General features: G+C 45.5%; 1 protein-coding gene across 1 annotated transcript; it reads left to right on the forward strand.

Annotated features, from left to right (window-relative positions):
* The first annotated feature begins 12920 nt into the window (after positions 1 to 12920).
* Positions 12921 to 15855, forward strand: LOC103649801 (leucine-rich repeat extensin-like protein 2). The gene is made up of 2 exons (XM_008675513.4): positions 12921 to 14370; positions 14491 to 15855. Exons 1-2 carry the CDS (start codon positions 13208 to 13210, stop codon positions 15305 to 15307), a joined length of 1980 nt encoding a protein of 659 aa, XP_008673735.1. The 5' UTR covers positions 12921 to 13207; the 3' UTR covers positions 15308 to 15855.
* The last annotated feature ends 1344 nt before the right edge of the window (positions 15856 to 17199 follow it).

A 17199-nucleotide genomic window follows, 5' to 3' on the forward strand; every position in this document is an offset into this window, starting at 1 on the left:
CATTTGGTTCATTGTGATAGCATCTAGAGCTCTTGTTGAGTTGTGAACTCATTGAGTTGTGTTGCGAGCTCTTGTTGCGACTTGTGTGCGTGCTGTTGCTCTGATTTTGAGTCTTGTGTGCGTTGCTAGTTCCTCCCTTACTCCGTATTTCTTTGTGAATCTCAAGTGTAAGGGCGAGAGGCTCCAAGTTGTGGAGATTCCTCGCAAACGGGATATTGAAAGGCAAAGCAAAACACCGTGGTATTCAAGTTGGTCTTTGGACCGCTTGAGAGGGGTTGATTGCAACCCTCGTCCGTTGGGACGCCACAACGTGGAGTAGGCAAGCGTTGGTCTTGGCCGAACCACGGGATAAACCACTGTGTCATCTCTGTGATTGATCTCTTGTGGTATTGTGTTTTGTTGAGACTCCTCTCTAGCCACTTGGCGATTATTGAGCTAACACTTAACAAGTTTTTGTGGCTATAAGTTTAAGTTTCGCAGGATCACCTATTCACCCCCCCCCCCCTCTAGGTGCTCTCAATTGGTATTAGAGCCGTTCTCTTCACAAAGGGACTAATCGCCCGAAGAGATGGATCCTAAAGGGAAGGGAATCGTGATCAACGACAAGGAGAAGGAGTCCTTTGTCAACGAGCCAAGGAATGACAATTCCAACGACTCGGGCTCGGGCCACAGACGCAAAGATGGGAAGAAGAAGAAGACAAGACGCATCAAGGAGATCGTCTACTACGATAGCGATGAGTCTACTTCCTCCCAAAAAGACGACGACCACAACGAATACGAGAGAAAGAAACCGGTCAATTCGAACTTCTCTTTTGATTACTCTCGTATTCCTCAAAGTACTAATGCTCATTTATTATCTATTCCACTTGGTAAACCTCCTCATTTTGATGGAGAGGACTACGGATTTTGGAGTCACAAAATGCGTAGTCACTTGTTCTCTCTCCATCCTAGCATATGGGAGATTGTAGAAAGTGGAATGCACTTTGATAGTACGGATAGTCCCATGTTTATTAATGAACAGATTCATAAAAATGCACAAGCTACTACTGTGTTGCTAGCCTCTTTGTGCAGGGACGAGTACCATAAGGTGAGCGGCTTGGACAATGCCAAGCAGATCTGGGACACCCTCAAGATCTCTCATGAGGGGAATGATGTCACCTTGCTCACCAAGATGGAGTTGGTGGAGGGCGAGTTTGGACGGTTCGCAATGATAAGGGGCGAGGAGCCAACTCAAACATACAACCGGCTCAAGACCCTTATCAACAAAATAAGGAGCTACGGAAGCACGCGATGGACGGATCACGATGTCGTCCGCCTAATGCTAAGGTCCTTTACCGTTCTTGATCCTCATTTGGTGAACAATATTCGTGAAAATCCTAGGTACACCAAGATGTCGCCCGAAGAAGTTCTGGGGAAGTTCGTAAGCGGGCGAATGATGATCAAGGAGGCAAGATATGTGGACGACGCGTTGAACGGTCCTATTCATGAGCCTCAACCCATTGCTCTCAAGGCAACGAGGAGCAAGGAGGCGCTACCGAGCAAGGTGGCGCAAGTTGAGGCGGTCGGGCTAAATAATGAGGAGATGGCCCTCATCATTAAGCGCTTCAAGACGGCGCTTAAAGGTCGCAAGGGACAGCCAAGCAAGACCAAGACAAAGGAGAAGCGCTCGTGCTTCAAATGTGGTAAGATTGGTCATTTCATTGCTAACTGTCCCGATAATGAAAGTGACCAGGAAAAGGGGAACAAAAGGGAGAAGAAGAAGCATTACAAGAAGGCCAAGGGCGAGGCACATATCGGAAAGGAGTGGGATTCGGATTGCTCCTCCTCCGACTCCGACAATGAAGGACTCGCCGCCACCGCCTTCAACAAGTCATCCCTCTTCCCCAACGAGCGTCACACTTGCCTCATGGCAAGGGAGAAGAAAGTAAGCACTCATGATACTAGTACTTATGCTTCTTCAAGTGAGGATGAGTCTAGTGATGATGATGAGATAGATTACTCATGCTTATTCAAGGGATTAGATAGATCTAAAATTAATAAGATTAATGAGTTGATTGATGCTTTGAATGACAAGAATAGATTACTAGAAAAACAAGAGGATCTTTTATATGAGGAGCATGATAAATTTGTTAGTGCACAAAATTCTCTTGCTCTAGAAATTAAAAGGAATGAAATGCTCTGTAGTGAATTATCTACTTGTCATGAATCCATCTCTAAATTAAAAAGTGTTAATGATGATTTGAATGCTAAGTTAGAAATAGCTAGTAAATCAACATCTTGTGTAGAAATTGTTGAAACTTGCAATAGGTGTAAAGATTTTGACATTGATGCTTGTAGTGAACACCTAGTTTCAATTTCCAAACTTAATGATGAATTAGCTAGTCTTAATGCTCAACTTAAGACTAGCAAGAGTAATTTTGATAAGCTAAAATTTGCAAGGGATGCCTACACAATTGGTAGACACCCCTCAATTAAGGATGGACTTGGCTACAAGAAGGAAGCCAAGAACTTGACAAGCCATAAGGCTCCCATCTCCGCCAAGGAGAAAGGGAAGGCCCCTATGGCTAGTAATGTGCAAAAGAACCATGCCTTTATGTACCATGATAGGAGACAATCTAGAAATGCTTATAGGAGATGTAACGCATATGATGCTTTTGATTCTCATGACATGTTTGCTTCTAGTTCTTCTTATGTGCATGATAGGAATGTTGGTAGGAGAAATGTTGTTCATAATATGCCTAGGAGAAATGTTGTTAATGTTCCTAGGAAAGTTAATGAACCCTCTACAATATATCATGCTTTAAATGCTTCCTTTGCTATTTGTAGAAAGGATAGCAAGATAGTTGCTAGGAAATTAGGGGCAAAATGCAAGGGAGACAAAACTTGCATTTGGGTCCCTAAGGATATTTGCACTAACCTTGTAGGACCCAACATGAGTTGGGTACCTAAGACCCAAGCCTAAATTTGCCTTGCAGGTTTATGCATCCGGGGGTTCAAGCTGGATTATCGACAGCGGATGCACAAACCATATGACGGGGGAGAAGAAGATGTTCAACTCCTACGTCAAGAATAAAGATTCCCAAGATTCAATTATATTCGGTGATGGGAATCAAGGCAAGGTAAAAGGGTTAGGTAAAATTGCAATTTCTAATGAGCACTCTATCTCCAATGTGTTTTTAGTTGAGTCTCTGGGATATAATTTACTATCTGTTAGTCAATTATGCAATATGGGATACAATTGTTTATTCACAAACATAGATGTGTCTGTCTTTAGGAGAAGTGATGGTTCACTAGCTTTTAAGGGTGTATTAGACGGCAAACTTTACTTAGTTGATTTTGCAAAAGAGGAGGCCGGTCTAGATGCATGCTTAATCGCTAAGACTAGCATGGGCTGGCTGTGGCATCACCGCTTAGCACATGTGGGGATGAAGAACCTTCACAAGCTTCTAAAGGGAGAACACGTGATAGGTTTGACTAACGTGCAATTCGAAAAAGATAGACCTTGTGCGGCTTGTCAAGCAGGTAAACAAGTGGGAGGAGCACATCACAGCAAGAATGTGATGACCACTTCAAGACCTCTGGAGCTGCTACATATGGACCTCTTCGGACCCGTCGCCTATCTAAGCATTAGAGGAAGTAAGTATGGTTTAGTTATTGTTGATGACTTTTCCCGCTTCACTTGGGTGTTCTTTTTGCAGGATAAGTCTGAAACCCAAGGGACCCTCAAGCGCTTCCTCAGGAGAGCTCAAAATGAGTTTGAGCTCAAGGTGAAGAAGATAAGGAGCGACAACGGGTCCGAGTTCAAGAACCTTCAAGTGGAGGAGTTCCTTGAGGAGGAAGGGATCAAGCACGAGTTCTCCGCCCCCTACACACCACAGCAAAATGGTGTGGTAGAGAGGAAGAACAGGACGCTAATCGATATGGCGAGGACGATGCTTGGAGAATTCAAGACCCCCAAGCATTTTTGGTCGGAAGCCGTGAACACGGCTTGCCACGCCATCAACAGGGTCTACCTTCATCGCCTCCTCAAGAAGACTTCGTATGAGCTACTAACCGGTAACAAACCCAATGTATCTTACTTTCGTGTATTTGGGAGCAAGTGCTACATTCTAGTGAAGAAGGGTAGAAATTCTAAGTTTGCTCCCAAAGAGGTAGAAGGGTTTTTGTTAGGTTATGACTCAAATACAAAGGCGTATAGAGTCTTCAACAAATCATCGGGTTTGGTTGAAGTCTCTAGCGACGTTGTATTTGATGAGACTAATGGCTCTCCAAGAGAGCAAGTTGTTGATTGTGATGATGTAGATGAAGAAGATGTTCCGACGGCCACTATACGAACCATGGCGATTGGAGAAGTGCGGCCACAGGAACAAGATGAAAGAAATCAACCTTCTTCCTCAACAACGGTGCATCCCCCAACTCAAGACGATGAACAGGTTCATCAAAAGGAGGCGTGTGATCAAGGGGAGCACAAGATGATCACGTTATGGAGGAAGAAGCGCAACCGGCACCTTCAACCCAAGTTCGAGCGGTGATTCAAAGGGATCATCCCGTCGACCAAATTTTGGGTGACATTAGCAAGGGAGTAACTACTCGATCCCGATTAGTTAATTTTTGTGAGCATTACTCCTTTGTCTCTTCTATTGAGCCTTTCAGGGTAGAGGAGGCCTTGCTAGATCCGGATTGGGTATTGGCCATGCAGGAGGAACTCAACAACTTCAAGCGCAATGAAGTTTGGACACTGGTACCTCGTCCCAAGCAAAATGTTGTGGGAACCAAGTGGGTGTTCCGCAACAAACAGGACGAGCACGGGGTGGTGACGAGGAACAAGGCTCGACTTGTGGCAAAAGGTTATGCCCAAGTCGCAGGTTTGGACTTTGAAGAGACGTTTGCTCCTGTGGCTAGGCTAGAATCAATTCGTATCTTGCTAGCATATGCCGCTCACCATTCTTTCAGGTTGTACCAAATGGATGTGAAGAGCGCTTTCCTCAATGGGCCAATCAAGGAGGAGGTGTACGTGGAGCAACCCCCTGGCTTCGAGGATGAACGGTACCCCGACCACGTGTGTAAGCTCTCTAAGGCGCTCTATGGACTTAAGCAAGCCCCAAGAGCATGGTATGAATGCCTTAGAGACTTTTTAATTGTTAATGCTTTCAAGGTCGGGAAAGCCGATCCAACTCTTTTTACTAAGACTTGCGATGGTGATCTTTTTGTATGCCAAATCTATGTCGATGACATAATATTTGGTTCTACTAATCAAAAGTCTTGTGAAGAGTTTAGCAGGGTAATGACGCAGAAATTCGAGATGTCGATGATGGGCGAGTTGAACTACTTCCTTGGATTCCAAGTGAAGCAACTCAAGGACGGCACTTTCATCTCCCAAACGAAGTACACACAAGACTTGCTAAAGTGGTTTGGGATGAAGGACGCCAAGCCCGCAAAGACGCCAATGGGAACCGACGGACACACCGACCTCAACAAAGGAGGTAAGTCCGTTGATCAAAAAGCATATCGGTCAATGATAGGGTCTTTACTTTATTTATGTGCTAGTAGACCGGATATTATGCTTAGCGTATGCATGTGTGCTAGATTTCAATCCGATCCTAAGGAGTGTCACTTAGTGGCGGTGAAGCGAATTCTTAGATATTTGGTTGCTACGCCTTGCTTTCGGGCTCTGGTATCCAAAGGGGTCTACCTTTGACTTGGTTGGATACTCAGATTCCGACTATGCTGGATGTAAGGTCGATAGGAAGAGTACATCAGGGACGTGCCAATTCTTAGGAAGGTCCCTGGTGTCGTGGAACTCTAAGAAACCTCTGTTGCCCTATCCACCACTGAGGCCGAGTATGTTGCCGCAGGACAGTGTTGCGCGCAATTACTTTGGATGAGGCAAACCCTCCGGGACTTTGGCTACAATCTGAGCAAAGTCCCACTCCTATGTGACAATGAGAGTGCTATCCGCATGGCGGAAAATCCTGTTGAACACAGCCGCACAAAGCACATTGACATCCGGCATCACTTTCTGAGAGACCACCAGCAAAAGGGAGATATCGAAGTGTTTCATGTTAGCACCGAGAACCAGCTAGCCGATATCTTTACCAAGCCTCTAGATGAGAAGACCTTTTGCAGGCTGCGTAGTGAGCTAAATGTCTTAGATTCGCGGAACTTGGATTGAATTGTAGCATACATGTGTTTATGCCTTTGATCATGTTCATTCTGCATTGTGTTGCTTATTATGGTGCTCAAGTTGTACAAGCACTCCCCGGACCTCACAAGTCCTTGTGCCAGTAATGCACGTATTTAGGGGGAGATGTGTTACAACTTGACCCTTTGAGACTAACCGTTTGCTTGAGTTTGATTGTTTTAGTCTCAAAGGAGGTTTGAAAGGGAAAGGTGGACTTGGACCATGAAAGACTTCCACTGCACTCCGATGAAAGGGTAACCTATTCCAAGTTCATCTTTAAACTCTTATTGCCTATTTGCTCTTAATTGAAGATTTTGGTGAGGCAATGGGGTTAAAGGGCCAAGATTGATCCCATTTTGGTGCTTGATGCCAAAGGGGGAGAAAATAAAGGCCAAAGCAATAGATGGATCAGCAACCACTTGAAACTTTGAAAATAGTAGAATAGAGCTTTTGATTTGTCAAAACTCTTGCATTGTCTCTTTTGTCAAAAGTTGGCCTCTTGTGGGGAGAAGTGTCGATTATGGGAAAAAGGGGGAGTTTTTGAAAGCTTTGATCAATCTCTTTTGGAATGACTCTCTTTATGCTTCGACATGTGTGTTTGACTTAGAGACAGAGATTTGAGTTTGATTTGCAAAAACAAACCAAGTGGTGGCAAAGGATGATCCATATATGCCAAAATTGAATCAAAATAAATTTGAATTTTATTTAAAGTGATATTGCACTTGTTCTAGTTGCTTTATGTTGTATTGGCATAAATCACCAAAAAGGGGGAGATTGAAAGGGAAATGTGCCCTTGGGCCATTTCTAAGTATTTTGGTGATTGAGTGCCAACACAAGTGCTTAAATGTGAATCTATGCCCATGAATGGACAAAGTGCAAATCAAGAGTAAAGGTATGTTTCTAAGCCCTAGTACATTGGTTTTGTGTACTAATATACTTGTCTAAGTGTTAGAAACAGAAAGAAGAAGAAAAGAAAAGAGGTGCAAAAGGCTTGGCTGTGTACAGCCAAGACTCAACCCAGTCTGGCACACCGGACTGTCCGGTGGTGCACCAAACAGTGTCCGGTGCGCCAGACTGACTCGGGCGAACTGGCCGCTCTCGGGAATTTACTGGCGACGTACGGCTATAATTCACCGGACTGTCCGGTGTGCACCGGACTGTCCGGTGAGCCAGCGGTCGGCCGGGCCAACGGTCGGCCGCGCGATCTGCGGGGGACACGTGGCCGAGCCAACGGCTAGAAGGGGGCACCGGACTGTCTGGTGTGCACCGAACTGTCCGGTGCGCCAGACGACAGAAGGCAAGAATTGCCTTCCCAGATTGCTCTGGTGCGCCAACGGCTCCAAGTCTGCCAATGGTCGGCTTCGCCATTTAAGGAAAGAAATCTGGCACCGGACAGTGTCCGGTGTGCACCGAACTGTCCGGTGCGCCAGACGACAGAAGGCAAGAATTGCCTTCCCAGATTGCTCTCAACGGCTCCTAGCTGCCTTGGGGCTATAAAAGGGACCCCTAGGCGCATGGTGGAGTACACCAAGCATTCCTACAACATTCCTAAGCACCAAGACATCGATTCCGCGCATTTGGTTCATTGTGATAGCATCTAGAGCTCTTGTTGAGTTGTGAACTCATTGAGTTGTGTTGCGAGCTCTTGTTGCGACTTGTGTGCGTGTTGTTGCTCTGATTTTGAGTCTTGTGTGCGTTGCTAGTTCCTCCCTTACTCCGTATTTCTTTGTGAATCTCAAGTGTAAGGGCGAGAGGCTCCAAGTTGTGGAGATTCCTCGCAAACGGGATATTGAAAGGCAAAGCAAAACATCGTGGTATTCAAGTTGGTCTTTGGACCGCTTGAGAGGGGTTGATTGCAACCCTCGTCCGTTGGGACGCCACAACGTGGAGTAGGCAAGCGTTGGTCTTGGCCGAACCACGGGATAAACCACTGTGTCATCTCTGTGATTGATCTCTTGTGGTATTGTGTTTTGTTGAGACTCCTCTCTAGCCACTTGGCGATTATTGAGCTAACACTTAACAAGTTTTTGTGGCTATAAGTTTAAGTTTCGCAGGATCACCTATTCACCCCCCCCTCTAGGTGCTCTCACTAGGACACTTCTCAAAGCGAGAAAATTGAATTAGAGAAGGATGGCTAAGGCAAGCCAGACTTGCACCAGCCTACGGTGCACCAGGCTGTTCGATGTGCACTGGACAGTGTCCGGTGCCCAGGCTGACGCCCCGGTGAACTGGCTGCTCTCAGGAAAAGTTAGGGACGCCGCGGCTAAAATGCACCGAACTGTCCGGTGTGTGCCAGCCGAGCGTCCAGCCAATGATCAGCCGTGTAATCCACGGGCGACACATGGACTTCGCCGATGGTCATCAGGTCACACCGGACTGTCCGGTGTGCCACGAGGTCGGTGGCTGCAATGGTCGGCTTCGCCAAACAAGGAAGGAAATCACGCACTGTTCACTGTCCGGTGGTGCACCGGACTATCCGGTGCGCGCACAAATAGAAGGCAACCAGAGCCTTCCAAACGGAACTCCAACGGCTTTTAGCTGCCTTGGGACTATAAAAGGGACCCCTATGAGCATGGAGCAGGACACTAAGCCTCCATTGAACATCCTACAATGCCTAGACTTCGCAAGCACGCATTCGTTTCATTGTGATAAAGATTTGAGCACTTCTTTGAGTTGTAACTCCGCTGCGTTGCTTTGTGTGCTCGTTTCTTGACTTGTGTGCGTGTTATTGCTACGACTCTAGTTCTTGTGTGTATTTCTATTCCCTCCCTTACTCTTGTGGTTTACTTGTGATCAATTTTGTAAGGGTGAGAGACTCCAACTTGTGGAGATTCCTCACAAAGGGAATACCTGAGAAAAGGAAGAAAACTATGGTACTCAAGTTTGATCTTTGGATCACTTGAGAGGGGTTGAGTGCAACCTTTGACCGAAGGAGGTCACCACAACTTGGAGTAGGCATTGGCCGAACCACGGGATAAAATCACTGTGTCATTTGTGCATTTCTTTAGTGTGTTTGTCTTTCTTCCATAGAGTTCTCACATATTCACTTGCGCTATTGTTCCAAAGTTTAATACACATCTTAAAGGAACAATCAAGTGAAGAGTTCTTTTCCTCTCTCTATTCACAGTAACTTGGTTTTGATTTTACTAACATTTATAAACCAAGTTTTTTTATAGTTGATTATTGTAGGATCATCTATTCACCCCTCTAGGTACTCTCAGCGACACATAACGAACACGAACAGGAACAAGCAAACAAACATATATATGCATAAGAACATTACACCATAGAAGAGGAAACATTATAAATAAAAACGTACAATATGAAATAGAGCTCGCTTCTACGGTCACGCGAGGAAAATAAACACAACAGGCGGAGCTATGGTCGAGAAGTTATCACGTTTACGCTAAGCGTGTATGAGTTATAATATTTAATCCAATATAACTATATTAATTGATATCTATTAAATGGATAAATAAAATAACTACTTGGTTTTGATTAGTTCGCTACTTGAATAGTCATCGTTAAAATATGTAGCTTAATTAACGTGGTCTATTCTAGATAAAATAGATTATTGACGTGCGACAGAATGTGCGACACGAAAAACGATGTGTGCGATACATGAGAATCACTAACAAGTAACGTGTGACATCTTGTTGGGTTTCAACTCTAGCATACCCTAACTTGTTTGGGACTAAAAAGGCTATGTTGATGTTGTTGTTGATGATGCTATTTTTGCTAAACTTCGGTCTATTTTGTTAGGAACCGAATTGGAGAAACAAAAACCAATTTTTTCGGTTCCGCCTATCCTGAATACGTATTTTGGTTATAGTTTTTAGAAACCGAACCGAACTGAAGAACCAAATGTATAGGCCTAGTGGCGGAAAGCATAAGAACCAAATGTATAGGCCTAGTGGCGGAAAGCATAAGGTACCACTATAAGTAGGGTAGGAGCAGCACACTCACGTGTAGAGCTGAGCGAAATACATCGTAAGAGAGGCTATATTAAAAGCTATATTTCCAACTAAACATGGTACCCTTTCTATAAATTTTTCGAAAAATAAGGAGTAAACTGTTTATGGGTGTTTGAGTGCACTAGAATAGTTAGCTGACTAAAAATTATTAGTAAAATTAGCTAGCTAACAAATAACTAGGAATGGAAACGGTTTCGGAATTTTTCGGTATTCCGGAAACCGATTTCGAAATTTTTCGATCAGATTTACCGGTAACGGTATTTTTCGAAAACGCAATCGGTTTTCGGAATTTTCTATCGGAATCGGCGTGGTGTTTTACCGACCATTTCCTTCGGTTACCGGTTTTTGTCGGAAATTACCGGATTTGTGTCTCAGAATTTTCCAGAATTGTGTCTCGGAATTTTCCAGCATGTGATTTTTTTTGCATCGCCTGTATGTCTCTAGATAATGATTACTTATTTTTGTATTTTTTGGATGCCTTAAGATTTTTTGGAATAGATGGTGTTGAAAGGCAGTTGAGATTAACGATTTAGTCTTTTCCACACACTAGGTTTTAGGGTTTTATGTGAGGTTGTGAAAAACTCTTTATGTGAGAAAAAATATTTCATAAGTAAGCATGCCATGTCAGCTAGATCGAGTGGATATTGTGAATTGTGAACTGGGTCTGTGAACTTGTGATCTTTATGAACTTGTTATACTGTGAACTTGTTATATTGTGAACTTGTGATATTTGTAAACTTTTTATATTATAAATTTGTGATCCTTGTGAACTTGTTATATTGTGAACTTGTTATATCATGAATTGTGAACTTGTGGTCTTTGTGATCTTTTGTCAACTTTGTTGTATTGTGAAGTTTGATATGTTTACCGATCGTATTTTAGATTTCGACCGTTACCGGTGTATTTTCTGTACCAAACTTTCGCTTCCGATGTTTCCGAAATACCGATATCGTTTCCGTTTCCAGAGTTACCGTTTTCGATTTTGTTTCCGATAAAAAATATGAAAACGGTAATGGTTTTAGTGTTTACCGACTGTTTCCAACTGTTTTCATCCCTACAAATAACTACATAACTATTAATTAATTTTATAAAATAGATAATAGTTGAACTATTAGCTAGAATATTTGGATGTCTTAACTAATTTTAGTGGCTAAAACTGTTAAATCTCTACTACTTATTAAGGCTGCAATAGTAGTATGTCATTCCGTGTTGTTCTGCCCATTTTGTGTTCTGACACCATTCCCTGTTCTGTAATTTCCATTACTTGTTCTGCCTTTCCGATTCCCTCCTCCCCACGCACAGTCCAATCCCATGTTCTGCCACCATTCTATATCTATCATTCTCATTCTCCCTCCCCGCAAAGCCTATTTCCATTCCCATTCCTCCGTACAACTGACGTCTAGCTAAAATTAAAAAATACACATGGCCCAAGGGAACGAACCCACAACCTCTCAAGCAAATGCCAGCAGTAGCTTCCGCTACACTACATGTGTGGTTATGTCTACATCTATAACAAGAAACACATCTACTACATCTGTCCCCAAGCCCACCTGCTATCCTTGCACAATGCGTAATAGTAGATAAGTATCATCGAGATTCTTGAATTATATTTTTGGATGGAGAGAGTAGTATTTAAATAAGAGCCTTGCATGCAATTTCTTTTGTTTGAATAATGTTTTCAACTTAAATTGCTTTTTTGCATGCGTGACATTTATTCTTCGTAATATTTTTTTACATGGATCTGACTTATGAGTCATTTTTATAAACCAACGTCAAACATGAATCCATGTTTCTTACTTGAAAATCCCGAACAAACACCATTAGCAGGAGGCACTCGCGCTGGGGTCGCTCATCGACGACGAGAAGAAACTTGGCGACTGTCGGTTCGACCTCTAGAAACAGTCCTACGCGGCCGCATGTGCTGCTATGTACGACAAGCTCCGGCGCAACCGCCGCTTGGACGCGGTGCAGAGCGGCTGCTCTGCGCTGTCCATCGTCAAGCAAGGGACCTCATGGTCGTCGCCAACGTCGATGACTCTCGGGTTGTTCTGGGTACCGCATTTGACGACGACGTCATCACGTCGTCCAGCTCATCATCCACCTGAAGCCCAACCTGCACGTAAGTACTGACCGGCCATGAATTCTTGTACGCTGGGACGATGGCCGTTGTTGACGTTGTGTGAGTGTCCTCGAACATGATGTATGTAGAGGAGTAGCGCACCCGAGGTGCACTTCGTTTTACAGCCCAGCCAAGAGTCATTAGTACTCAGTTGTCGTGCGCGTTCGACGACTACTATATCGAGGACTGTGACGTCATCTTGGTGCCGGAGGTGACGCAGAGAAGGACCGACAATAATGACCAGTTCGTCATCCTCGCCATCGTTGGGGTAGCTTTTGTGCCGGCTTGTCTTTAATTCTCTTCGCAAACACACACTTGCCTTTTTGTTTAAGCAAAAGCGTATGGTGATACGTATCTGATGACTAACGATGTATGAGGGAATTTCTTCCAACATGTGTGGAACGTACTCTCCAATGATGAGACCATGCAAATCGTGACATATATCGAAGTTTACATGATACTGATGTTTGCAATATAGTGGTGAAACAGATAGATTAAATAACAAAATTTATATATGACCAAATTACAAATTAATTATGAAATATTTTCTTATAACGATATAACATATATATTATATATTTTGGTTGCAATGCACGGACACTCGGCTAATAAAGCCTTACAAACATGAGAGATAAAAAAGCAAACGAGAAGGAAGCGGCGCCGCCGCCGCCGCGAGAGGGGGAAGGCCGGAAGGGGCAGTGCGCCTAGATCACAGGCCGCAAAACTGCCTTCCGTAAACAATCGACATTTCCAGGCGCGGTCCCCACGACTCGTCCCCTCGTCCTTCCTTTTTCCTCGGTTCCCATCTGCTTTCTCCCTCATATATTCTGCTTTCCCCAAAATCTAAATAAAATCCCCACCCAGAAACCCACGGAGGAGACAAGCGTAGCCAGAGCAGCAAACCACCCCCCTTCCTCGCCCGTTCGCTTCCTCATGGAGCCGCTGCCGTCGGCGACGGCCGCCGGCGTGGGGGGGCCTGGGCCCGGGTACCCCGAGTCCACGGAGTCTTCTCCACGCAGCCGGGGTGGGGATTCGTGGGACGAGCCTTTCCCGTCCTCCGCGGCGGCGGCGGCCGCTGCTGCCGGCGGTGGGGGCCGGCTCCGCCTGATGTGCAGCTTCGGGGGACGGATCGTCCCGCGCCCGACCGATAAGTCGCTCTGCTACCTTGGCGGGGAGACCAGGATCGTGGCCGTGGACCGGCACGCTTCGCTCGCCGATGTCCACGCGCGCCTCTCGCGGTCGCTGCTGGGCGGCCGCCCCTTCACGCTCAAGTATCAGCTACCCAACGAGGACCTGGACTCCCTCATCTCCGTCTCTACGGACGAGGACCTCGACAACCTCGTCGACGAGTACGACCGCATCGCTGCGACCTCCTCCGGCGGAGGAACCTCGCGCACCTCCCGGATCCGCCTCTTCCTCTTCCCCGCCAAGCCCGAGTCCTCGTCCTCGCTCGGCTCCCTGCTCGACGACTCTTCAAAGTCCGAGAACTGGTTCGTCGACGCCCTCAACAGCGCCATCTCCGGCTCCCTCGACGGTATCCCGAGGGGAATCTCCACCGATTCAGCCTCCGTCAACTGCCTTCTCGGCCTCGAGGACGACTCCTCCGTGCACTCCCGTAGCGGAGTAACCAACTCGGCTCCCACGGAGGACCAGCGCGCCAGCCAGCCGAAGCTCCAGGCGGGCGCCGCCGCTGCCGCCGTCGGTACCGGGAGGCACCCGCACGACGTCCAGTCCGTGCCAGACTCGCCGATGCTGGATAAGAACTCCTCGTTCGGGTCTACCTCCTCGGCCCCGTCGCTATCGAATCTTCCGCCTATACGCGTGCGGCCGGAGGACCGCCCGTCGGACGCCCGCATCATGCAACCTACCGCCGTCGAGGACCACTTCGCGCAGATGGGAATCTCCGAGCAGCAGCTGCCCATGTATATACAAGCTCAACAGCAGGTGCCGATCCCTGCTATGACCGGCATGTCGCCATCTGAGGCGTCCAGCCGAATGTTCTCTGACGATGATAAGTCCGATCACGGTGGTGGCGGAGGTCGGAAACCACAACCTCCCAAGCAGGACGTTCCGCCGGTTGTTGATCCCACCAATAGGTATGTTGACATGACCATTTTTACGTACATAATGTTAGACTTCGATTATCCACTACCTGAGACACTGCTTGAGTTAGGATGAAACCTTATGCGGGCCATACGTTTGATCAATTGTTTCAGAGCTGTGTACTATAATGATAGATCTCCTCCGGCTGAATTGAAGCGAGACATGCCGGTGGGAACTGAAGCTGCCAGCTACCGCCTCCCCGTTTCAGCTCCGGACGCTGCTGCGGCAGCTGCAGCCACCGCCGCGACACAGGCCCCTCCTGGATATGTGCTTGCCCAGATGCATGCGCCTCCGCCACCGCAGCAACCTCCACCACAGCAGCAACCACAACAGCCAGCTCCTCAGCAGATTGTTGCTGCTGGGAATCAACATTTCATCCACAACCCTGCCACTGGCACCTTTATTCCAATCCAGTCCTATTACCACCATCCTGTCCATCAGCAGGCACCCCAGACCATGCAAAGGCAGCAACAGGCACCTACGTTCGACCCAAATACAGGGATGTATTATGTTCCTATGCAGCAGAACGCACATCAGGCATATGGCGTGCCTCCTGGTGCACAAGTCACTTTGCCACCTCCGACCCTTGTTGACACAACGCCAAAGCCAACCGTGCCAATTCCTCAGATGGCAGTAAGGCCTGAATTGCAACAACCTGGTGTCTACCGAACAACAGCTGCGGCTACCCCTGCTCCAGCGCCTAATGCAGCACCTGGATATGCTGGGATGGCCTACCACCATGTCATCCAATCCCACCACCACCACCACCCTGCGCCGCAGCCTGTAGCAAACATGGCTGGCAACTACGGGTATGAGTTTGCTGATCCTACGCGCCCGCAAGTCTACTACTCACAGGCAGCTGCACCTCCAACATTGCCACAGTATCCGCCCATTGTCTCTCCTGATGCTGGCCAGGCTGAAAAACATTAAGCAGACTGAGCATTGGTGAATTCAGGTATGCCTCAAATTCTAGAGGCCTTGTTATCCGTCTGTTACTTATCATTATTGTTGCTACCGCATGTTACATGAATCCGCGTCAAAGAGTGAAGATGTTGCTATTAGGCAACTGTGCATTTGCATTGGGATCAAAACAAGCATGCATCATCCAAGGATAGGTTCAACATAAGGTTTTTATTGGATGGTTCTTGTGTTGGTGAGAGACAGAAGGGTGCCGGATTAGTTTGGGGGAGTGAAGTGTTGGATCCCTGTTCCAAATTGGTCTCTTTTTTTTTCCCTTTCTTCTTATTTTGAATAAAATATAGTGTCCAAAAGAACCTGGTGGTAACGAAGAACTCATCATCATCATCATCATTTGTGTAGCCCTCTGTATATTTGATCTCATGGATGTCATTCAGGTTGAGGTGCAGATAAGTGTGTTATTAGCTTGCTTGTAGAAACCTTATGCGAGTTAAATATATATATACATCGGTCCCGTATTGTACTTTGATATTGATGTTGGTATGTTTCTTTTTGTTGAATACATTGACTTCGATTTTTCTTGCTGCTTTAGTCGTTCTGGTTCCGTCTACCTCCCAAATTTCATCGCAGCACACATAGCATAGCCCTTCTCCGAATCATATGCCATGCCGTTTTGGTGGGGGCGTTGATTTGCAAAGCAAATCGGCAAAAAAAAAAAAACCGTTTAGGAGCTGTTTGGGTCTTTTCATTTCGGAAGGATTAGAATCTATTTAATGGACTAGGCTATTTAGATTAAGAATAATCAGTTCGAAATTTGATGTTCCACTACTTTCTGAAGTTTGAATCGAAGTCTACCTCAAATTAAATTGATAGGATAGACTACGCGATTTGGTTTGAAATTTGGCGTTCCATCATTTTTCCAAAGTTTAGATGTAAGAATATTTTATAGATGAGAGATGGAAATTGATTCGATATTATCACCATCCATATTTGTAAATTTGTATTGTACAACACATTTTTTGGCTCATAAAAATGTACTTCCGTTCAAAAATATAATTATAGCACATTTTTAGTTCACGCCCTAGTTATATTTAGATACATGATAAAAGGCACAGTATATATTTAGAAGTACCAAAACATCTTATGATTTGGAAGAACAAGAGGTCTTATATAAATTGGAAGAACCAAGGGAACAGTATATAAATGTATTCCATGTGTAATTAACTCTATGAACTTGATGAATTCATATCTAAATTATAGTTATTAGAATGGAATTAAATTCTGGACATTAACTATATTAGCTTAGTTTATTTGTGCCTAAAGTATGATCATTGTAGCGGGGTTCAATTGGAAGGAACCAAACGGGCCTTATATGTTGAAAGAAAAAATCATTCTGTTGTACCTTTCTTTTCCCCGGTGGACTTGTTTAGCCAAGTTCATCGGTAGATTTGGGTTCTCTTTCTTTTGTTTAGAGTCCGTTAAAACGTATAGGAATAAACCAGAATTCGTTTCAGCTCATCAAAATCTATATAAATTAGAGAAATAATTCAGCTATAAATTAATCTAGGCTTCAATCCCTAAAAACCGAACAGGGCCGTGGATCATTAAAATAATTTAATTTAATTTCGGATGAGAAGGGAGGGAGGGAGGGAGGCCGGCCACTGGTGGGTAATGATGTGATCTGCCACTGCCTGGGATCTTATTCCTCGGCGAGCAACATCCAGCGCCGCTTTATTTTACCACCCCTAGCCGATCGCTCCGGCCAACGAAGAAGCGGCACTTTCTTTTGGCATGGCGCCAACGCCAAGCTTAGCCGATCCATCTCATGATCGCCCTCCTCGGTCGTCGGCTTTCCTTTACTGCTGCTGGGACTATTTTGGATTTTTCTAAGGGTCATGAGTATA

This window comes from Zea mays, chromosome 3 (genome assembly GCF_902167145.1).
Source record: "Zea mays cultivar B73 chromosome 3, Zm-B73-REFERENCE-NAM-5.0, whole genome shotgun sequence".
Taxonomy (NCBI): Eukaryota; Viridiplantae; Streptophyta; class Magnoliopsida; order Poales; family Poaceae; genus Zea; species Zea mays.